The 24,754-nt window shown below is 36.5% G+C and overlaps 2 protein-coding genes across 5 annotated transcripts in view; both read right to left on the bottom strand.

Moving 5' to 3' along the window:
- Positions 1-17,590, bottom strand: part of LOC128018354 (vinexin-like) — a 38,140-nt gene extending 20,550 nt beyond the window's left edge. The window contains exon 1 of one of the 4 annotated variants that reach the window (XM_052603824.1): positions 17,470-17,590. The gene's annotated coding sequence lies outside the window, so the exon portion shown is untranslated. Of the gene's footprint in view, positions 1-10,106; positions 10,823-13,778; positions 13,874-17,469 lie in introns of those variants that run through there. The other 3 variants (XM_052603823.1, XM_052603827.1, XM_052603822.1) reach the window with 3 other exon arrangements.
- A 948-nt stretch (positions 17,591-18,538) lies between these two features.
- LOC128018353 (E3 ubiquitin-protein ligase NEURL3) lies at positions 18,539-21,631 on the bottom strand. Its single transcript, XM_052603821.1, has 4 exons — positions 21,509-21,631; positions 20,037-20,537; positions 19,120-19,272; positions 18,539-19,032 (listed from the first exon to the last, which is right to left on the bottom strand). Exons 1-4 carry the CDS (start codon positions 21,525-21,527, stop codon positions 18,827-18,829), a joined length of 879 nt encoding a protein of 292 aa, XP_052459781.1. The 5' UTR covers positions 21,528-21,631; the 3' UTR covers positions 18,539-18,826.
- Positions 21,632-24,754: the final 3,123 nt, after the last annotated feature.

Here is a 24,754-nt window from a genome sequence, read left to right as displayed (position 1 = left end):
CTTATAATTCCAAGGGGGCGTAATATCTTTAAATTTAGCTCACATATAACCTATTGCTCTTTTTGATATTTACAAATGTTTTGGAAAAAAATAACTTTTTTAAAGCACTTTTAAGCACTCCACAAACTTTTAATGTTAAAATATTATTATCACTGTTTGTAAAGATCATACATTTGGTCATCTGCATTTGTTGTGTAGAGTTCTGCTATTTACACATCTTAACAAAATCAACATCTATTAATTATTTATTTAATGTTTTGCAGTACCCAATCTAAAGTTGAGACTTTCACCATTTCTAAATATTTATAAATGTTTATTAATCATAAGTAATTTTATGACCAGCCATCTGAAAAAAGCGTCCCGAATGACCTGACTTCACCCTACTTACACATCTTTACAAATCATTTATTGATCATTTGTTCATTTTTCTGCAGTATCCAATCTAAAGTTGAGACCATTCATCATCTGTAAATGTTTAGAATCATTTAGTATGCATTTGACATGTCAAAATGTTACAAACAAATCATTCATGTTCATTCTATTCAGCAGTCAATTTAATTCAGTTTGTAAAACGGTAAAGATTTCAGTACTTTGAATCAAACACTAAAGCCATTCATTCGTTCACTTTACAATGATGAAACACACGCACAACCTTTAGCCTATTTTTGCATGCATAAATATGAAAAGCTTTTTGTTGTAGACTGGCATGCTTTGTGAAGTCATATATCAAGAGTTCTTTAGTCAAAATAAGAGAAAGACCCATAATACTCGAAAGCCAGTTCGGAAATGGTACAACTGAGAGTGAAGGAGTGTTGATTTACTGCACTGTATGTCTCGACATGTATAAAGGAAACAAAGAGAGTGGTGTGTGTGTGTAATTATACATGTGTACAAACCTGTCAGTGGACATCCTGCACTATTCAAAACTAGGGATGGGTCACAGTGGCCATTTTTGTTATTATTTTTAATTTAAAGGATTTAATTTTTTCTTTAACATTCAGACAGTTTGCACTCTAAAACTCTACTATTCAAACGTTTATTTTTGCATTAAATTAATGTACGTTTATTGTTTATTTTAAATATTTAAATTTAAATGTATGTACTGTATTATTGTCCATTTTTATAATTTGAATGCATCCTTGCTGAACTAAAGTCTCAAACTATCTTACGGACTCATTCTTTTGAATTGTAGATTTATTGGTCTGTGATGCAAAGCTGAGTTTCCCAGTCTTCAATGTCACATGATCTTTCAGAAATCATTTTAATATGCTGATTTGAAGCACAAGAAACATTTCACATTTTTATCAATGTTGGATTCAGATTTGCTGCTTAATATTGTTGTGGAAACCATGATGAAAAATAATTCAGGATTCACTGATGATTTCCCAGGTTGAGAACCACTGGTCCAGTTGTTTTTGGACACAAGAACATTTCTAATCTACGTTCCCCCTGAGAAAAACATCTGATTAGGTTCAGGTCAATAAAAAAACTTCTAATTATACAGGGTTTCCTAAAGACTAATTAATCCACTGACTTACTGTCTTAAAAGATGGCATTCTGAATCAACAAATCTCTAAATCAAAACATTTATGCCTTGACGTGCGAGTGAAGAGATTGTAGACTGGACGGCAATGTTGTTGGCTCCTTAGACCATTATTATCTAAATGAGCAGTGTGAAAGAGAGAGAGAGAGAGAGAGAGAGAGAGAGAGAGAGAGAGAGAGCACAGCACCCGACAGCATTCTCTCAGGAATAGAGAAGACTCCTGAAACACAGCCTAATACGGTCGCGTCTCTCTCAGAGATCCGATGGTGAAATATGCTCGGATTCCTCCTCAGAACACATTCATCATTACTGCTGTTTGTTTTGAGCGCTCCAAGCAATTTTTGCAGATTACAAAACTCGAAAGCATCTGCGAAGCATAAATGTTGCATTCTTCTGACAGCAGGATAGCAGACCTGATTTGCACTCTGTTTTTGTCTGGGACACACAGTACTGTGTTGGATGGTGTTTACATCCTAAAATTGCATCAGAAGCTCTATAGGATAACACCTACAGTACTACATCAGGGTCTTCAGTGTCACATGATCCTTCAGAAATCAGTCTGATATGCTGATTTGCTGCTCAAGAAACCATGCATATCAATGCATATTTGTATACAATACACAATTCTGGAATGTATTTGCCTGAAGAGCCGGTATGAACTGAGAAAGGGGGAGGTAATGGGATGATGTGGATGAGTGGGATGAGGAATGTCCCTGCGGAGGACCCTGTAAACTTGGCAGTGATATCCGACAGGTCACTTGCATGCACAAGATGGGACAGCTGGCCTGTCCTGCAATATCTGAGAACGTCTTTGAACCTCCATTATTGTGCCATGTCTTTATCACCTGCAGAGAATTTACTGTGGAAGATCTACTCAAAGTTCGGGCATTCAAAGTCTAAAAAAACCTTTATCCATTTAAGATAAATAGACATAATCGTCCACTAAGTCAGGAAAGGGCCATCAAATCACAATACACAGTAAAGTGGATCTCAGTGCTACATAAACACTATTCCATTCTGCCTTCCAGGAAAACTATACATCAGCCAATCAGAATGGAGCTTCTGATTTCAGAAAGCCTGTACTGTGCAAGACTCTTTGAACAGTCTGTGAATGTCTATTTATAGGCATAGTTCACCCAAAAAAGACAATTCTGTCATGATTTACTCGCCTATATATCATTCCAAACCAGTACGACTAACTTTTTGAATACAAAAGATGTGATTTTATTCATTTATTTATTTATTTATTTTGTCCAGCAAATACAATCCAGTGGGTTCAGTTATGTTTTAGAACCTCATTGTTTAAACAGCTGCAACATTCTAAATATCGTCTTTTGTGTTCTTCAGAAGCAAGAACAAATTTGGTACAACTTGAAGGGAATTAAATACGTCATTTAGGCTGCAACTACACATAAGTAGACCAAAGCTTTGCTCTCAGGCTAAACTTTGGCATGCTTCATAGGAAAAGCGCAATCTAAAATGTTAAAGCACTGTTACTCTGCTCTGCATCTAGTTCTTATCTCCATTTCAGCTGGTTTTATAAGAACAGGCATGCAGGAAATCTGTAAGATGTAAATGCAAAAACATTAACATTTAATCAGGGTTCTGCTTTTTATAAGCCGCTAAGAGTTCCGGCACCAACATTATAAAGCATTACGGCCTTTAGCTCCAAGCAGAGAACACGCATACCATCTGCGAGGAGTAAACCGTTTGATTAGGACACAAACTCTGCTTAATGAATGTCTGGTAGACTGCAGGGGTCGGTAAGTTAATTACTGCAGTCGAATCGCTTGCACATGTCCATGATAAATCTAGCTCTAGTGATGCCTTTTTCAGGCTTGTGTTGCTTTAGTCAGATTGTTTTTAATAGTTAGTTTCATCAAAAACTTGTGCTGTCAAACCCAAAGCCTGCAATAGCCCTGAAATGTTATGATTCATCTATGTTGTGTAATAACAACAAATCTGGATTCATTCTGACCCATGATGAGCTCTGATACAACAGCATCCATTCACATCCTCCTCTGACTTCTGCTAGCTTGCGATTGTTACCTAAAAGAGCTATTTCTACTTGACTGAACCCATAAAATGTAGTTTTGTTGGCATCAATAAATGTATTTAGGTTGATTCAGTGATATTTCTGATTTAGCTGTTACAATTTTTTTCCAGTGCATACTCCCAATGACACCATCGCTGAAACGTTTCCTGTGTCACATCCACTGATGTTTCCATCTGCTGTCAGCTGGTTTTATTTTAGAGATAACAATTTAACAACCCAATCACAATATTATGTCTTTCTTTTATGGCCTTTCTTTTTTTTTAAATAGCACTGCAAACTATCCACATGCTCATAATCCAAGACTTGTAGAAAAGTGAAATCATATTTTCCACAATAAACTATACAGAGATAGTTCACACAGAAACAAAGGTTATCTCATGTTGTCACTCGCATGCCAAAAAGTGAATTTTTGATGAATATCCTTGTCTTTTTTTTTTCTGTATTTTAAAAGTGATGAGAATGGGGGCTGTCAAGCTCCAAAATGACCATAGCAAATCCATAAAAGTAGTTCATATGGCTCACGCACTATATATAAGGTTTACTGGTGGAATATGATTCTATCACAAGTTCAAGTCATTCTTTTGAGTTGGATCTTTTCAAAGTTAACAGCTCACTGAGGACAAGATTATCAATGCATAACACATAAAACGATAGTTTGACTTGGAATAGAGTGCATGAGTTATATGGACCACATTTATGATGCTTTCATGGTGCTCGGAAGCTTCAGACCCCATTAATTGTAACTGCATGTTGAAGTACATTCTCCTTTTGTGTCTCATGAAAGAAACCAATACTTTAGGTTTGGAACAACATGAGGACGAGTAAATGATGACATTTCTGGTTGAACCAATTCTTTTAGGGCACCGTCAGCAGTTCTGTAGCCTCTGGCATGAGTGATTGACCTGTGAAACATTAGTGAATGAGCTCCACCTGTCCACTCGGCAGATCCAGTGACTTCAGAACGGAGGGAGTGCACTAACAAATGTGAACAGCTCTTTCATAACACTGAGTCACATGTTTTATGCTGGGTTTTATAAGTTAATAGAGATGCTCTTTGGCCACAATTTTAGCTATAAGTGTTTAAATATGCCAATTTATTTGTTATCAAGACATCATGAGATTTTTGGCAGTGTGAACTGAATATACTGTAGGATACACATCATTCCTCAAAGATAATGACTGCTAGAGCAACGATGCTTGTGACAGCTGTGAAGTGACAGTTTGTTTTAGCACACACATGAACACATACACATGACTGCATTCGATAAGATAAAGACAATCTGTTATTAGTTTATAGTCACCAAGGCCTGCGTGTTTCAAACTATTTGTTTCAGCTCATCTACGAACAGGTCAGCAAAGACCCTGATCCTGATTATTAATGATATCTATTTACAGTATATATATATATATATATATATATATATATATATATATATATATATATATATATATATATATATACTGTTGCACAATATTTTAGAACTTTATTTAAAATTATGAACGTATATTTAAAAAAAAGTACATTAAAATAATATAATATTAATGTCTAAAAGTCACATTATACTTAATTGCACTGTAATAATTAGCAAAAAAATATTGCATAATTTTGCTTGTTAAGCCATCTTAAAATCTCTTAAGGATGTTTAGATATATTTCACTGGGGAAATACTGATTAAGAATATTATTATTTTCAGTAAAGCATGTTGAGCAAGCAAGCCACGGCATTATTATCAGGGAAGGAGTGGAATGGTGATTCATTTGTCTTGTTGACAGCGGTTTGGATCGTGACATCATTGTCCAAAGATCAAAGGTCAAAAGAGGCACAGGTCAGTTTGAGGCTAAACGGTTCTTCTTTTCAGGATGGGTTCAACTACGCACAGAGCTTTTATCAATAGCCACAATAGTTGAGCCGAAGACAGAACTGTACTGTCAAGATTTCATTGTTCCTGTGTCAAAATCCACAGACAATAATTGTCAAATTTGGCCGGATGACCTTTATAACAATAGCAAATTCATTCTTCAGTGTGAGAAACCCTTCAATGAATCAGATGAGATACAAGTGAGGGAAAAACACACGGAAATGAATTAACATAGATTTGATTCATGAATCAACTGCTGTGACTATGACACTCAAAAGATCCAGATAGGATTCCTGAAATCTTACTCTTCATTTGGTCATATTTTCACCTCAATACCCAGGTGATGGTGACTATGGCCAAACAATCACCATTCTTTATTGTTTTTATGGGAAAGTGATGGATCACACTGAATTTGCAGACATGTATAACCTCTTTGGAGTCTTTAAAAGTGTCCGTTCAATCATTAACAGACTCAATGAAGCCATGTATAGGCCATGTGTCTCAAACTCAACACATTTTTTACAACATTGGTGAATCCCAACTGTCCAGTAAGAGCATTTGCACACTATTCCCCAGCGAGACGACTGTCCTGCATCTCCGTTTATTTTCACAAAGGCATTTGGAAAATGTCCTGAGCGTGGGCAGTTTTCTTGTTGCTCTGGAGAAGATGACCACTCCATCATGTAGTTTACATAAATATATCAGCAGATAGGGTAAGTATACTTTTTAAGATAAGTAATTAACTGTGCCTCCTTATTCAGTGTATATGTTTACACAAATTCACATCCATTATATAATCAGTATTTTGAACACATGGCCCCAAAAACTATTTGGACACTTAACACAAACTTAAATAGATATCAATGTCTTTGCATTTTATAGGAAAACATCAGTACAGAAGGTTAAAAGCCATTTGCAGATGATATTTTGTTTGATATTTTATCTGCAACAAATTAAATTCAACCACCTAAGTTGTTTTGGTGAATGAGCAATGTATTTAATTGAATTACATATTAATTAAAATATATTTTTTTACTGTATGTCATAAAGGAAAATGTGAATATTTTGCATTAATCCTCATACATAGCAATCCTCTCCATTGTCTGATAACATCTGAACGAATCACATTCATCTTTTGCCATTTTGTTTTTCAAATAAAGGTAAATGGCTGAGAGAACCTTTCTGTTTCTATGCTGTTAAAGCATTAAAAAGATAAAAACAAAAGAGATAAAAGCGAGTAGATAGACTAAGTATAAGGTCAGACTGAGCCAAAAGATTTGAAATCATGTCTAGTTAGCATCACTTACTCGAGGGCCACACTGTATGGTTTTTACAGTCCTTTAACATTTTTGCTTGTCTAACTAGATGATGTGATCCCAGTGAGATCTTGGGTAAAAACAGTCACACACTGTGTGACATCAACCACTGATGAAAACAGCAGCATGAAAACATAGCATCCAAGTCTTTGGTCCCAATTGTCTATTGAATTTTTCTAATCATGCATGCACACTCATGCAGCTTCCAAGTGTGCCTTGACCTTTTTTGCACTAATTAGTTTGTCTACAAGATGGAAACACTGGCCCAGCTTTTTGTTTCACACTTAAAAAAAGAAACAGATGATACAGAACAACCAACCCGATCTCACGGCAATTCGTACATTTTTCACAAGGTGGCTTATTCGCACAAATTCGTACGACCACACTCGTACAAATCCATACGATTGTTGGCAAATCGTACGTATTTTACAATTTGCACAATTCGTATGAATTTGTACAAATCACCTACACCTAACCCCGCCCCTAAACCTAACCGTCACTGGGGTCCTATAAAATCGTACGAATAAGTCACCTCGTAAAATACGTACGAATTGGTCGTGAGATAGCGTTGGAACAACTGCTACAACAAACTACTGGAGACGCAACAACAACAGATTGACGAGTGTTTGTTTGAGGAGATTTAAAGAGATTTCATCAGTCATAACTTCTGGAGAGAAATAGCACAGACACTGGTCAGAAATGTATCTTTCTAGCGCATTTGTCAAGCTCCTGTGTTCATGCATGCTATCAAATTATAGATTGTAAAGCAAAGCATTCATCTACACGCATTCACTAGCATTTGCATCAAAATTGAAGTATATAAACAAAGTATCATATGATATATGCATGAAAATAATGAAAAATACTTGCAAAAATAATGTTTTTTTTTTTTTACTGGTTTCCTGAACACCCCCCACTACCATTGGTTGAACAAATAGGTAGCCCCGCCCCTAACTCAATTCATTGGCTGAGCTGAGATAATCCACACCACAGATGGAGGACAAACACCTGTGCATCAAACGCTAAGGTGATTTTGTGAGAAAGATTTCTTAAACTCCAATTTACAGTGGAATCTGGCTTTCTTATAGTTGTCTCTGCATGTTATAGTGGAATAAGAGAATGTATTTTTAAATTAAAAATAACAAAAACAGCAAAGCAAAGTTCAATAATTCCTTCGAAATTCCTGTCATCTGTTCCACTGCTAAGTTCTCTCATCTCAGCCTTTTGATGAATGCTAGCGGTCCCCATACAAGGCTCTGCTGTGCATCTGTTTACAATTTCCCATTATTACATGACACACACATCAGCAGCAGGTCCATCTGATCACCATGTATGGTCGTCCATCGCTCAGAGGGTATGGATCCCACAAACAATTTGATATCCATGAGCCAAAATATGCTCCTTTACATATACCCTCAAAAATCAACAACACTGTACAAAGCGTGGAGGTATTGAAACACCTGTATGAACCTGTTAAAGAGGATTTTAATCAGCAAGACATCTCTGTGTAAAGAAATTGACCTTTTTGTACCCTTATGTATATGCATTGTAGATAAGAAGCTGGAAAATGCACCATACCATGAGGGTCCCCATAATATGTCATGCTTATGTAATGGGCACTAAAGCACTCACGCACACACGTACCATGTGAGATGTTCTCAGAGAGATCAGTGTGTGCTGCTGAGGTCTTTCTGATGGTCCTGACAGGAGAGCCTTTGGTCTGTCACACACTGACCTCCTCCATGCTTTTGTCACTGAAACACACACTATTGGAGCTGACAATGAAGTCTGCTCTCATTTGCCTTACAACGGTGGGAAACACCCAGACAGACGTGTAAAAATGCAAGTCATATTCAATGAGATTAAGCTGTCTGTCATTGCCTAGAAGAGCACTCTGGGAAAACCACTAACTCTAAACCTAATTAGCATTAGCTATGGGAATATGTGAGCAGTTTGACCTCTTATTATATCAAATAGTCTTAATATTAGCTTGCTATCTTGATATCATATCATATTTCATAAATCTATGGGACACAAAGTATATTGGTACCATAATATCAGTTATGTTATGTTATGTACGTTTTTTTCTAGTTTATCGGTATCGGCCGATATTGGATGTTGTTTCCTGTTCTGACTCACAACCTGTAAGTATGTTTTCATATTTAAACAATTTGTCTGGTTGCACTGTCTGGGACACATGGCATCACAATATGTTAAGGGGAGTAACATTTCCATTACACGCCTGAGGCACTCGGGCCAATCACAATCCACTGGACAGCTGGCCAATCACAGCACACCTTGCTTTTCAGAATGATGAGCTTTGTAAAAATCAACGCGTTTCAGAAAGTAGGGGTATAGAGGAGCAACAATAATGTACATTATGTGGAAAAATATATATATATTTTCTTAAACAGCTTAAACACATTGCATTAGTGAAAAAAAAAAATTAGGGTGTGGACTCTGCATCGGATGTGACTTTGCAGTCAATTGTAAGGAAAGGGGCGGCTTATGCAGACTACATTATTAAAGAAGAAAAGTTTGTTGTTACACTGGAAGATCCAGTTATGACATTTTGATTTGAATTCATAAATGTTTTGAAAAAGTAATGAAACATGCATGGATTAATCTTTCATGATAAGATGAATTTCGAAAATACAGTGAATTTCCTTTTCATGACACTTTAAGGTTGATTTTTAAAATACGTCTCAGAATGATAATGCAGTTTTTAAAGTGTACATTATAAGAATGTAATTCCTTTTATTTTAATACTTTATTTTTCAAAATAGTATAGTCTATATTTTATAAGCTCCCCTTTTAGCCCTCCTTATTGATACATTCCTAGTCAACATCACTTAAAAGGCCTAAAATGTAATGCCTTAAATCATAAAGTAACACCCTCTGTACTTGAATGAAATGAATTTGAGGTCAGACTATAATAATCAAATGTCAAACAAAACTCATCACTCTAAACAGGCACATTTAGTACAGGCAAAACAACATCCAGCTGTTTCAATGAAGTCCTGACACTCAAAACCAAATTACCTTTAATGTAAACATAGAAATAAGAAAGCAGAACACCACATGGGACTCCAGATTTTGGCTTTTCTGCAGTGTTTATGCTCTTTCCCGCTGCTTTGAAAACTCCCCAAATCCCACCAAAGACCCTTAATCCTTCAAAGAGAGTTAAGAATCAGCTTCAGACGGACTGTGGGCTACCGCTTTAACACAACCCTGCCAAACTAAATAACTGCATGAATAAATGAGTCGGTTCACGTGAACATTTGACTGTTTTACAGTAATAGTCTCTCAGATGGGGAAAAAAATCAACTCACCGGTTTGTGTGGTGTGTGACAGCGCAGCCACGCACAGATTTCCCAAGACAACACACACAATTCCCAAAGTGCTCCTTGGTCTGCTTTGTATAAAACAACCTTTCAGGTCTAGCCTGTTCTTTCTGTACTTTCTTCCCTCTCTCTATCCGCTTTCAGTCAGTTTTTTCTCTCTACACTGGTTTTTGCTCCCGTCTGCTTCACCTCTGTTAAGTCCCCCTCACTTACTGACAGACACATGCACTCTCACTCTCTCTCTCTCTCTCTCTCTCTCTATCTCTTACTCGCTCCACCACTGCAGGACTTCCTGCTTGACAAGGGTTGCTATGGTGAGGTACAGACTGTGTGCAGACTGTCACTTTTGGCTGCCTTTACTAAAGGGCATTTGAATAGGCAGTCAGCCTTTTGTGCCCATAAGGTGATATTTCACAGCACGGGGTTAAAGGCTGACGAATTCAAAGACTAAACCTCATCTACCTCCTGACGTCCCTCCTCTCATTTCACTCTGTCCTCCCTGTGTTCCCACCCCACTGTTTTTCTACGAGCCACTGCTTATGCGTGTCTGGCTTTACATGGCCAAGCAGAGAAGGACTGAACGTGACTTTAGGCTTGAGAACTTCTTTAACAACAAATCACTGACTAATAAACAGAGGTCTTGAATTGAGAAAGGTCCTATTCTGAGATCTGTCAAGAAAGTGTAAGATTTAAAGCAGGGGTCTCAAACTGGCCCTTGAGATTTCACAAAGCCCCTGAAGTGTTTATCCTTAAAGGGACAGATCACCCAAAAAATGAAATTTCTGCAATCATTTACTTGCCTATGTATAATTAATAAATATATACTGTTAATTGAAAAAAGGTACCATAAAGCTTAAATTCCGTGATTTTTAGGGTATATTCATATATTCATATATATATTCAGCATTGCTTTAGCAGCACAAAAGGTTGTTGGTTCAATTCCCAGGGGAGCACATGTTAGAAAAAATAATTGTATAGCCTGAATGCACTCACCTAGGCTACATTTATTTGACCAAAAATACAGTAAAATCAGTAAAACTGTGAAATATTATTACAATTTAAAATAAGTGAAAATATATGTGAAAATATTGTAAACTGTAATTTATTCCAGTGATGCAAAGCTGTATTTTCTCCAGTCTTCAGTGTCACATGATCTTTCAGAAATCATTCTCATATTCTGATTCTGATTTACTGCTCAGGAAAAACCTATTATTATTATCAAGTGTTGAAACAGAAATCAGATTCTTTGCTGAATAAAAGGCTATAAAAATACATCTATGTCTATTTGAAGTAGAAATATTTTGTGACAATGTCAAAGTATTTACTGTGACTTAAAAAAAAATTAACCTTTCCTGCTGAATGCTAAAAATAATTCGTTATTTAAAAATATATCAAAAATAATTTTATAAAATAATAATTTTATGTGATGATTATATATTATGCATGAATATACCTTGCAGATAAGTCAGCTTTGATAAACCACTATCTACAAAAGTTTAGAATGCAAACGATTCTAACATAAACATAGCAATAAAATAATTTAAAAACAGATAAAATCATGTTGTTGCTCATAATCAAAATTTTACAGCTGTTAACCTTATCGATTTGGAATTGACTACATCTGAATGTTACATCCTTTCGTGTCTTATGAACTGTGCTAAAGGTTGTAATTATGGATGATCATTATACAGTGCAAAGTACTGATGCTCAGATTTACAAGACTTGAGTTTTATGTAAGCTACAATTTGGCATGATCAACCAGAAATAACAATGAGACGATAAACTATGCTATTTATTTTGAGCTGATGTTATGATTTATGAACTCTTCTTGTCACAGTTCATGAGTATACCTGTGTTTGTGTGTGTGTGTGTGTGTGTGTGTGTGTGTGTGTGTTGGTGTGTCTGCAATGAGGCATTTTTGCCAAACAGCAAACAGACTATTGCAAAACAGAGGAGAGGAGAAAATATATTTACAGCTTGATGTGAAAGCATGATGTGAGACCAGACGAGAGGAGAGCAGAACACACTGTTCTTACACTGCTCTGAAAGTGGAGTGTGTGAGACTGAGAAAAGAGAAATAAATGCAGAGTGAATGATGAACTAGGAGTGGAGGCATGCACTTCTGTCTCCAGCAGCGAGCAGATATCTGTGTCTGCCAGTTTGATGATTACTGGACTGAAAGAACCTCATCAATCTCTTCATTATTTCTCTCTTTCTCTTTTTATTCTGTTGGACAAAGTTCAGTTCTGTTCTAAAGATACGTTATGACCAAACACAGAGTAAGAAAGCACATCAAATGTACAGGTTTCTTTAAACCAGGGGGCTTTACTGCCGGAGGGTTGCCAGTTTTTTAATCTTTTTATAGCATAAACAAGTTGCTCCAGTCCTGACAAAATGTAACCAGCGGCTCAAGGGATACTGTGAATGGCAGCTAAGCACTCCTGAACACGACTGGCGTGACTCAGTGTTGCGTAAGAGGAAGCTAGGTTTACCACAATGGTAAATATTTACTCTTGACAAGACCCAGACTGCACTGTTATAGATCTGATATATAACACTCAATAAAAAATAGTTTTTATAGGGATGCAGAGTCTTTGACCTCAACGCTTGAAGGTTCTGAAACACAGATGAGCTTCTGTAAATAAAATAGCAGCATACAAAACACAAGAGCAAGAAATGCAGCCTGTCGCCTCTATCAGACTCAAGCAGCATCAGATCTATCCAGTGTAACAAATGCTTGTCAATGAAACAACAACATGCGTGTGTGTGTGTGTGTGTGAACTGCCAGAAGAACAAACTCTAGATGCTCTATTTTCAGTATATATAACAAATGGTTCTGCTGCAAAGTTGTTTGCTGGCACATATTTATCTAATTACTATTTATTTACGTATTTTGATTTGATCTTTTAAACAGTAAATTCAGCTGCCGACATGCACATGTAAAGATGTGTGATTCTTTCTGCGTCTTTTATCGTTCTGCCACTGACTATCTTCAATTGAAAGTTTCCAATTTAGAGGCAAAAATATAATCATTTCTGAACTTTGTAGTAGTAAACACACACACACACAAACACACACACACAAACCAACAATTTTAAAAAGTATTCAAATATTGAACAACTACTGTGATTTTCCTAGAATAAATGCCACTAAAAGCTACTGACTGACTGTGTCTACTGTAGGAATAAATGACTAGGAATAAATTGTCAAGCAGCCACATGGGAAACAGTGTTTGACAGGAATCTAGCAGATCAGGCTCAGGCCTAAGATACATAAATAAAAAATTCAGTTCTCTTTCATTCACACAAGCACTGAAAGTGGACTTGAACTTGAAGTATCTGGATTTGGCATTTCACACCCTGAAAAACCCTCACAGTCTGAGACCCAGCATGCATCTCCACAAATGTTACAGCAATATATATATATATATATATATATATATATATATATATATATATATATATATATATATATATATATATATATATATATATATATATATATATATATATATATATATATATATATATATATATATATATATTCATGTTCAAAATCACTTTTTCAAACCAACATGAAAGAGACCAGCAGTGGAGAACAGAAGAAGTTAAGTAAAAGAGAGTTGTGAAGTTTGAAGAGATCTACAAGATGGGTATTTACCGTGAGGAGAATTTTCTCTGGAATGAGCAGCGGTTCTGTTTCTGCTGGGAGGACGTTTGCAATGTACTGTGATTCTGTGACTCAGCCTTTGTGTGTGTGTGTGTTACTCTGGCTGTGTGTAATATCCCATTCTGGGCAAGCCAGGATCATACATAAAACTCTCTGTGCCTAACGAGTCCAAAGCTCTGTAATAGTTTCCATCCCATACTCACACACACACACACACACACACACACATGCACAGCTGGAAATAATAGACGGTCCCATGCAGGCGGAGGAGAAAAACCCTCTTGTGTTAAAATCAAAAGAACAAATGAGTGCATTTCCCTTCCCACACACACAGATGGCCTGTTTGATCTGCAAATACATCAGTTCATTGTTCATTAGAGGACAGATGCTCTTTTTCTCTGTGTCTGACCTTCTATCATCTCAATTCTTCATGTCTGCTCTACCGGTCATTCAAACAATCACAGGTTGGAAACTTGCTTCCTTCGGTCTAGTCATACTGTCAGTAACAAAGCAACACACGTACATTGAATTTGAGATGTGCCCTCTGCTGGAGCATGAGATGTCCCACTCAAACACAACACACATTCTGACTGTTTCCACAGGCAATGAGGTTTAGAGGCCCTTGTGTGCATTAAATGAAAGGATACTCAAACTGGGCTGACCGGCAAAGATTGGGAACTCCACATCAACATCAACCTAAAATTACTGTCTAAGGTTGCAAAAACAAATCTTGGCATCCGTCTGTTTTCCTTGAAGTGGTGATGTTAGATTCATGAATGAGTCAGATATATTCAATGAATTTAATGCATTTTAAAATGCCTGACAGACTGTCCCATATAAGCATATTTAAGGGTGTTGTTTTATATGACCACTGAGGAATTTTAACCAAAGTATTTTGCAGACATTTCATGAACACCCTAAAGAACTTGTGGGAAATGGGCATCCGATGTCCCCTTTAATAAAGTGACCGGTGAGTGTAAATATGGTATAACCCTGACTAAAGACTATATACTGTTTAGACCAGCACTGACATACTACAGACAATTATGTAAAAAAAGTAATCAGCTCATACAGAGATATTAAAACAAGCCTCTGTTGAAGAGCTAGTTTTGAAAAACCGAGGACAGAGTTGAGGTTAACTTTAAAATTGAGGTCAAACTGCTAAAACACAGACCGTGCCACTTCCTGAGAAACCCGTGGACTTGTTGGTAATAATTATTTAAGTAGTTTTTGTCCAGTGATCTGTTAGATAAAACATTATTATAAAAAGTACTGCACGCTGCTGAAGAATCCTTTATCAGTTTAATTCCAGGTAAAGGTGGTTTGACGTAAACAAGATTATTTATCCCTATGTACACACACCACCCTCTTCCTCATATCTCCCAATAACAGGCAATTAACGGCTGACTGGGTCAAAAAAACAATCATTCAAATAAATGAAGAGTCATTCAAGATGCTCAATTACTGTAAATACATTACCATTCAAAAGTTGGAATGGAGCAGCTATTATTCAAGTCAACTAGGAAAACCTCTTACATTATCATACAAAAACAATATTATAATAACAATGTGCTGATTTGGTACTTCAAAAACTTTTCTTATTATTATCATATAAAACTGATTGCACTGCTTAATTAACTCATTTTTAGGTGATCAGTTATGATTATACTTGCATTTCTTGCAGGTCACTGTATGTGTTCTTGTTAGATTTTGACTATATTTTTATAAATGACCAAACAATATGTTGTTTCATCTTTCATAGACAAAGGCTGCATGACTGTTTTGAGAAAGAAAGCAAACTGAATCCAGCCAGCTTGTGGATGGCCCAGATGCACAAGAAGAAGATGGGGAGCACGTCAGGGTCTTTATTTTGAGGAACAGACTCCACTGGTGCTCAGCGCTGGACGCTTCATTGAACAGCACAAACCAAAAACACCAGCTTCATTTGTAACAGTCAAGAGAAGACTCTCAGGCAGATGCCATTGAAACAAATATATATCTATTTTTATTTTGATAAATCTTATGCATGCTTGGATAATGAAATTACCAAATAAATGTTTCACACTTACAGGTGCTTCTCAATAAATTAGAATGTTGTGGAAAAGTTCATTTATTTCAGTAATTCAACTCAAATTGTGAAACTCGTGAATTAAATCAATTCAATGCACACAGACTGAAGTAGTTTAAGTCTTTGGTTCTTTTTATTGTGATGATTTTGGCTTACATTTAACAAAAACCCACCAATTCACCTCAACAAATTAGAATATGGTGATATGGCAATCAGCTAATCAACTCAAAACACCTGCAAAGGTTTCCTGAGCCTTCAAAATGGTCTCTCAGTTTGGTTCACTGGGCTACACACTCATGGGGAAGACTGCTGATCTGACAGTTGTCCAGAAGATAATCATTGACACCTTTCACAAGGAGGGTAAGCCACAAACATTCATTGCCAAAGAAGCTGGTTGTTCACAGAGTGCTGTATCCAAGCATGTTAACAGAAAGTTGAGTGGAAGGAAAAAGTGTGGAAGAAAAAGATACACAACCAACCGAGAGAACCGAAGCTTTATGAGGAATGTCGAGCAAAGGCAATTCAAGAATTTGAGTGAACTTCACAAGGAATGGACTGAGGCTGGGGTCAAGGCATCAAGAGCCACCAAACACGGAAGTGTCAAGGAATTTGGCTACAGTTGTCGTATTCCTCTTTTTAAGCCACTCCTGAACCACAGACAACGTCAGAGGCGTCTTACCTGGGCTAAGGAGAAGAAGAACTGGACTGTTGCCAGGTGATCCAAAGTCCTCTTTTTAGATAAGAGCATGTTTTGTATTTCATTTGGAAACCAAGGTCCTACAGTCTGTGATGATTTGGGGTGCAATGTCATCTGCTGGTGTTGGTCCATTGTGTTTTTTGAAAACCAAAGTCACTGCACCTGTTTATCAAGAAATCTTGGAGCACTTCATGCTTCCTTCTGCTGACCAGCTTTTTGAAGATGCTGACTTCATTTTCCAGCAGGATTTGGCTCCTGTCCACACTGCCAAAAACACCAAAAGTTGGTTAAATGACCATGGTGTTGGTGTGCTTGACTGGCCAGCAAACTCACCAGACCTGAACCCCAGAGAGAATCTGTGGACTATTGTCAAGAGGAAGATGAGAAACAAGAGACCAAACAATGTAGATGAGCTGAAGGCCACTGTCAAAGAAACCTGAGCTTCCAGACCACCTCAGCAGTGCCACAAACTGATCACCTCCATGCCACACTGACTGGGGAAGTAATTAAAGAAAAAGGAGGCCCTACCAAGTGAGTACATGTACAGTAAATGAACATACTTTCCAGAAGACCAACAGTTCACTAAAAATGATTTTTTTTTTTTTTTATGAAGTATTTTAATTTGTTGAGATCGTGAATTGGTGGGTTTTTGTTAAATGTGAGCCAAAATCATCACAATTAAAGAACCAAAGACTTAAACTACTTCAGTCTGTGTGCATTGAATTTATTGAATACACGTGTTTCAGAATTTGAGATGAATTACTGAAATAAATGAACTTTTTCTCGACATTCTAATTTATTGAGAAGCACCTGTACAAACTGATTCCAAACTTTTGAATAGTAGAGTACATTATAAACTACTGTAAGACATACAGAACAGCCCAGACAGTGTTTAATAGTGACCCGAGGACACTTACCGCGCTGCACATCTGCTGTTGAACAGGATGTTTGTTTTCTTCATCAGACTGAGCTGCAATCTTCAGCTCTCTGTGTGTGATTCTCTGTCCCTCTCCCTGAGGCACTCTGCTTTGACTCAGTGTCTAAGTAAACCCTCCCTCACTTCTTTTTGTCTTCCTCTGGCTCTGTTCTGCTATCCAAAATAAATATTTAACAGTCATCAACAACCAAAGGTCATGTCCCACTCACTCTGCCTCTCTGCTCCCCCTGTTTTTATTATTTTCCCACCCTTATAACTTAGTTTCTGGAGTGTATGATTTAATGCTGATGGCCAACTCATTGGACTTGTTGCCCACTGCAGATACAATGAAGAAAAACACCAAAGATCTGCATTAGACTTTGTGCATTTAATCATTTAACCTGCTCCAATCTGAACTCAACAAAATGTTAAACATTTGGAGGACAGAATTAACAAATATCACTAATTAAAGAGAATTCTGAACTAGTTGTTTCAAATAAATATACAAACCACGGCTATAGAAATTTTAACTTCTAACTCAAAAACCCTTTGTGACAACTAGCCCCGGTACTATTTTGACTGGTTTTATTATTATTACCATTTCAGAAATTAGCATCAAAATAAGCATTTATTTTCTTCTGCATTTCTCAATATTCCCTGAAATCTTATGTATACTATGGTATTAACATCTAGACTTTAATATCAAACAGGCAGCCATCTACGCAAATCAACTAAACCAAATGTAGCACTTTCACTTATTAGTACACACTGCATTTCTCAAGCCCAAATCCGTGATTCCTCTTCTCCTATTTAAACTATATTGTAGAGGAAAAACACAAACACTTTTAAATTGAGACTTTCTCTGCAGCCCTGCAGTAAGATGAACACCGAGCATGACCATCGGGAAACATTTAATAAACAAACTATCAATGATAGTTTCTTAAGTTTTTTTTGTTGTTGTTGTTGTTTTGCTGCTGCCGAGTTTGTTTTCCTCTTCAATACTGACACCTGGCGGAAAAGTGCAAAAGTGCAGTAGCGCAAGACCTAAAATAAATCAGTCAAAGGAACTGTTCACATAAAATGTATTTAATACAAAATTAAAAACATTTACATACACATTTACATGACATACAGCATATTATTTACATTACAGATTTGGAAAACCTCAGCATATGTATAAACATACATTTCAAAATAGATAATCAATATGATTCTGAATAAAAATATATCATCGCTCTGTGAATTTAATCGAAAGAGACTTAAATGAGTGTACAAAAAAATACAACATCTACACAGTGCAGTGACAGATCTGTACATTTCAGCTGCACTTATGAAATTAAAATACATTCAATATACATTCAACAAACAGTAAGGCCGTTAGTTGAACTGGGATGGACACTCATGGGACTGCTCAAGGGCTGACGGCACAGAGGACAGGTCCCAAACATCATGTGAACCCTCATCCCACACGGAGTACAGACACATTTATGACCGCAGCTCAGACGACAGTTTGCCACATCACTGTAACACACCACACACTCCTCACAGTCTGAAGCTTCATGATCTAAAGCAGGGAAAGAGATGAGTTTAGGTGCTGCATGTATGTGTGTTAGACCATAATATAGCTGCCTTGTGCTGGTCTGATTCTTACCCGTGTTATCAAGCTGATGGTTTCTCAGGTTTCTCTGTTCCAGCATGCTCACATGTCTCTCTCCTTCATGCGTTTCTTTATTTTCAGTGAGTTTGATGTGTGTGTGAGCAGGACAGGACTTACTGGTGAAGATCCAGCGCTTCTTTTTGGATCCTATTACACAAATACACAGATCACATACTGTTAGCCAAAGACAACTAAAAAAAACAACAACCAAGCTTATATTTATGATGAGGCTTAGGTGTAGTTTAGGTCAGGGGTTTTCAAACTAGAGGCCACAATGTATCCATGAAATCACTGAGAGGAAAAATATGATTAAAAAAAATATTTTTAGATCAATGTCAATGTGCATTTAAGATACCAGTGGGTTTTTTTTTTCAGTCAACATACTGTATTATTTCACTTTCAGTTTGAGTGTTTGAGTCAAGGTTAATACATTTATGATATGCTCATTCAGTCATTCACTAATTTTATGACAACTATAACCATTTGTTATGTACTACTTAGGTGTTGGGGGAGATAGAATATACCCCACAAGGATAATAAAACCAGGCCTGTGTGTGTGTGTGTGTGTGTGTGTGTGTGTGTGTGTGTGTGTGTGTGTGTGTGTGTGTGTGTGTGTGTGTGTGTGTGTGTGTGTTGAAGGGATAGTTCATCCAAAAAAGAAACTTCTGTCATTTATTTGCTCACAAGTTGTTTCACACCTGTATGGGTTTATTTTGCTTTTCTTTTTTATACATTGGAAGTCAATGGCTACCGTCAACTGTTTGGGTTCCCCAGATATTCTTCAAAATATCTTCTTTTGAGTTTAACATAAGAAAGAAACTCTTGAGGCTGGGTAAATATTGACCGAATTTTTATTTTTGGGTGAAGTATCCCTTTAACCGCCTCAGAACAGGACAGATCTGAATCCTCACCGAGCATCGTGACAGCCGTGGTCTGCCCGTACACGTCGATCATCGCCCAGAAGGGCCACTCGGGCTTCAGGGTTGTCGGTACCGTGTGTGTTCTTCCCTTGGAACATCGAATCCTCAGACTGCCGTTCTTCTTCAGCCAGAACTGAAGCTCTGAGCCGGGGCGACATAAGTGCTCGGGAACTAACACCGCCGCGTACAGAGGAGAGTCGGTCAGGTCTGGGATGGCCAGAGGGGGTAGAAGTGTGTCCTCGGGGGGAACATGAGCAAATCCCACCCGCAGTGCTCCGTGCCAGACTCCGTCAGAGCGCTCGACCCGCAGGCGCACCTTCTCCGCTCTCTCCACCGGCCGCGCGCTGAACGTCAGTCCGTGACAGAATGAAGTCACGTCCCTCGTCACCCGGCGGCCTCCGTCACTCAGCGTTATCAGACGACCCCTTATGTCTGAGTGGAAAGAAATCGCATCCAGACTCCTCCGCGTGTGACACACGCACCTTTCTTTCTCTGGAAGAAAAGTAAAGATAGAAATCTGGAATTAGAGATTCATTAAAGCGGCGTGGCTCTCTGTTTTGATTCATCTCTTTTGGGACTTCGGTGGTTAACGCGGGACTTTCCCGCGCGTCTGATTCGCGAATCATTCTTTTGAGCTGAAGCGGTTCAAACGACTCAAGAATCTAATAGATCCATCAATGCCACAGTCTATGGTCAATCCTCAATGAATTTACAACAAATTCGGTCTAAGACTTATTTGACACATTTACGACGTGACAGTTTTACACACATTAAATAGACTCAGCCAAAAGATTAAAAATCACATTTTGTAGTGTTTATTTGATGTAAATGCTAAATATATTTACGTTCTTATTGACAAGAATCATGTCTGGATCGACCTGAACTAAGGCACATAAAATGTCAATAAATACTCTTGTTAATACAATAACGGTATATTAATTATATTGAGTTGATTCTTTGAACGAACGAACCGATTCGTGGAACTTGCTGCTGGCCAACTCACTCATGTTTATAGCCACTAGAGGCCGCCTACTGTCTAAATCATTATATTCGGAAAGTTACCTTCTGCATCACATTCAGATCACATCACACGTATAATCGGAAATATTATAAACGCAAAACTTACTTAAAATAAACTAAACTAAAATAAATATTACCTAAATAAATACACTCCAAAATTCCACGGCAAATAAAAGTTAGATATTTACACTATATAAATTAATGCATTAGATTAAATTGAATGCATTATTTTAAATTCTGGTTTGTTAACATTGTTTATATATATATATATATATATATATATATATATATATATATATATATATATATATATATATATTTATAAAATACATTTTAACTTGCTAGTTAAAATGTTCAAATACCAATATAATCCTCTTTCAAATTGACATCTCCTTTTTCTATAAGATATATTAAGTTTCCATTTGCAACTTTCATCATCTTACCTTTCTTCTTCTCTGTCATCTTGTTTTCTTAGACAGCTCTTAATATGTCTTCTTCTGTAGCTCTGTTTTTTTTGTATCTAAGTGGAAGAGGAATATTGCTTTTATAAGCAGGTGTTGTGGTTTAATGCTGAACATTTCTCCTGATAGGATGATGATAGAGGAGGGGAAGATTGGGGGCGGAGCCTAGGAAGTTACCTTGGGGAAGACTCCGTTCGTCGGCAAGACAATTGACAGCTGTTGGACTTTTCTACTTAGTCATAAAAAAATTTTGCCATATGTTTTTGTCCATACAAACTGGAAAACAAAAGAAAGCAGTTGGGTGTTTCATTGAGTGCTTTCACTTTTCCTCTTTTTATTTATTTATTTATTTTGTTTGTTTGTTTGTTTGTTTGTTTAATCCATCTTTGATTTTTGTAATTTAAGAAACTGTAGTGCTTTCCTTACTATCATTGCAGAAATTCTGTCAATTCTTGAAATTCAAGAATACTCAGTTAACATTACATTTGTCAAGCAATGAGTAAAACTCTTTTTGTTTAAATTCTGTGTGAACTTTCACTTTTTCGATTTCAATGAGTTATCGAGCTGTTTTGTAAAAGTAAGCATATTTGCTGTGTCTAAAGGGAATAGGATAGGCCACTTTGTGTTTTGATGATTGCTGGGTTTAAAGCTGCTTGCATAAGCAGTCTACACACTGTATTATTATTTCACTTTCAGTTTGAGTGTTTGTGTCAAAGTTAATAAAGTACATTTATGATATGCTCATTCAGTCATTCACTCATTTTATGACAACTATAACCATTTGTTATGTAATTATTTCAAAGGGTAAATCTAGAAATTATTAAAATATCTAAATTATTTTTTTATTCAAGCTTACATTGCAATGCACACAAGCATTGCACATACAAAATCTGTGCAGTCAATCCCCAAAAAATATAAATATTTATTTTTTATATAAAACATGACTAAAAGAAAAAAAATCACTTCCTGTCCTGTCCACCATGGATTAAAGTTTATGCTGCATTATGATGTATTCACAGTAAGTTAGTTCTGAAAGTATTTGTTAAATACAAGAATTTATCAGGTAATACATAAAAACTAGTCAAATAAAACATGGTATTGAGAAGGCTCATAAAATGAAAGATTGTTTAGTAGTGTATAATTAACAGTGATTTTGCCTTTCTACTTGTTTTGTTTAAATTAATTTTTATTTAAGTTCCTCCTCACAAAAAAATGATTGCAATTTTTTTGTCATGTGGAATCAGTTTCCTCGGGCAGAAACTTGAAACTGTCACGCATAAATTAAATACTTAATGAACATTCCATTTACACCCTTTACTATCAGGTGCACAAAACCAAGTGTAGAATTGTGCATAACAATTTAGGTGGACCAAAGTTGGTAGGAAAGAGCTTGCCCAAACCCAAACCTGAACTCCTACTGAACACATTTGGGATGCAGAGACTCCATCTGCCAATATCAGACTTCACTGATATACTGTTGTGTCTAAATATATGCATCAGATCTCTGCAGCCTTTACTGGACAGTAAAAACTATAGCAACAAAGAGAAGATCAGTTCTGTATTGACAGCAATATTATTATTATTTTTTATTAAAAGCTCAGTGCACATACATGGATCAGCCACAATATTAAACCCACCTGCGTTATATGTTGTACATCCCCCTCATGCTGCCAGAACAGCTCTTATATGTCGATGCACTGCATCCTTGCACCAAAACCATTAGCAGCAGGTCCTGCCAGTTGAGAGGTGACACATCCATGGACTGGATGTTTTGGTCCAGCACCTGCCATAGATGCTCAATCGGGTTGAGATCTGAGGGATTTGGAGGCCAAGGCAATACTTTGAACTATTTGTCATGTTCCACAAACCATTCCTGTTTTTCAGCTATCTACAGCTACAGTATCTTCTGTGTGATCAGAGTAGACAGGTTAGCCTTAACTCCCTGCTTTGGGCACCCATTTCCCTGGTACTGGTTCACCAGTTTTGATAACCAATGCTTATCGTGAACATCTCACAAGACTTGGCTTTTGGGGGATTTTATATATATATATATATATATATATATATATATATATAACAAACACACACACACACACACAAAGCATTTCTGATTTAGCTCATTGAGAACAGAACTGCTTTAGAGCTTTGCAATCAAGTTGCTACAGGTCAAGGGCATGTCTGTCAGTAAAACTACTGTGCCGTGCAAGTCAACAGAATGGATGCCTTCTAATGTTTCTTTATCATTATATGCAATCATGTGTTAGTTTCACTTCAGAAGATGTGAATGATGTTGTGAAAATTAGCCTACCTATTAAAATTGATTGATGTTGTCCATAAAATATACAGATTGTATTTATCTGTGAAGCTTATCTACAAAGATAAGCTCCATGAGTAAATAAATTTACTTGGCTATTAACAGAAGCTCAGTTCGCGAATGTGAGAAAAGTTTCATGCATTTTGAGTGTGCATTCTGCAGTTGGATAGGATGTTGTTTTAATTTAAAACCTAGCCTAATTGTCATATAAGTATATGCCTTATTGAAATATCAAAATATTAATAAGACTACCTCTATTCTTAATTAGTCTAGAGCTGTGGTTGACATAAAATCAGTTTCTAAAAGCTCGTCTTTCTTTTATTGCAATTCTTCAGGCATTTCAGGGAAGTCATGTGATGTTTTATCAAAATGAATTGTTTACTTATCTCGTGAGCCCTTGAAAGAGTGAAAACGGATTTATGTGAGTCATTAGATCTCAAGTCAGTAATTTTCCTACAGAATGAGCTTCATGGAATAGACTGCCTTTTAAGAGAAAGCGCCGCGGGTTACTGTTAAGGCTGGGAGGCATACTATGGAGTTAGAAATGTGTCTTTATTACATGCGAGAAAATAAAAGATCTGAGAGAAAAAAAAAAGTTTGAGAGAAAAAGTTATCACACTGATAGCAAAAAAACATTTCATGAGAGAAAAAAGAATATTTGAGAGAAAAAGTTTTCATGCCAATAGCAAAAAATAATAATATTTGAGACTAAAAAAAGTTTTGAGAGAAAGTATTTTCTCATAGAACATAAAAAAATATACATTTGAAATTTTAAAAATTACTTCTGAGAAAAAAATCTCTCTCAAAATACTTTGAAAAAAACCTCTCAAATATATATTTTTTGCTATCAGTGTGAAAATATTTTCTCAAAAAAAAAAAAAGTGTTTCTCTCGAAACGCTTTTCTTTGCTCTTG

Source organism: Carassius gibelio, chromosome A8 (assembly GCF_023724105.1).
Source record: "Carassius gibelio isolate Cgi1373 ecotype wild population from Czech Republic chromosome A8, carGib1.2-hapl.c, whole genome shotgun sequence".
Taxonomy (NCBI): Eukaryota; Metazoa; Chordata; class Actinopteri; order Cypriniformes; family Cyprinidae; genus Carassius; species Carassius gibelio.
The sequence above is the reverse complement of the archived record's forward strand: the minus strand, read 5'-3'. Positions and strand labels throughout refer to the sequence as shown.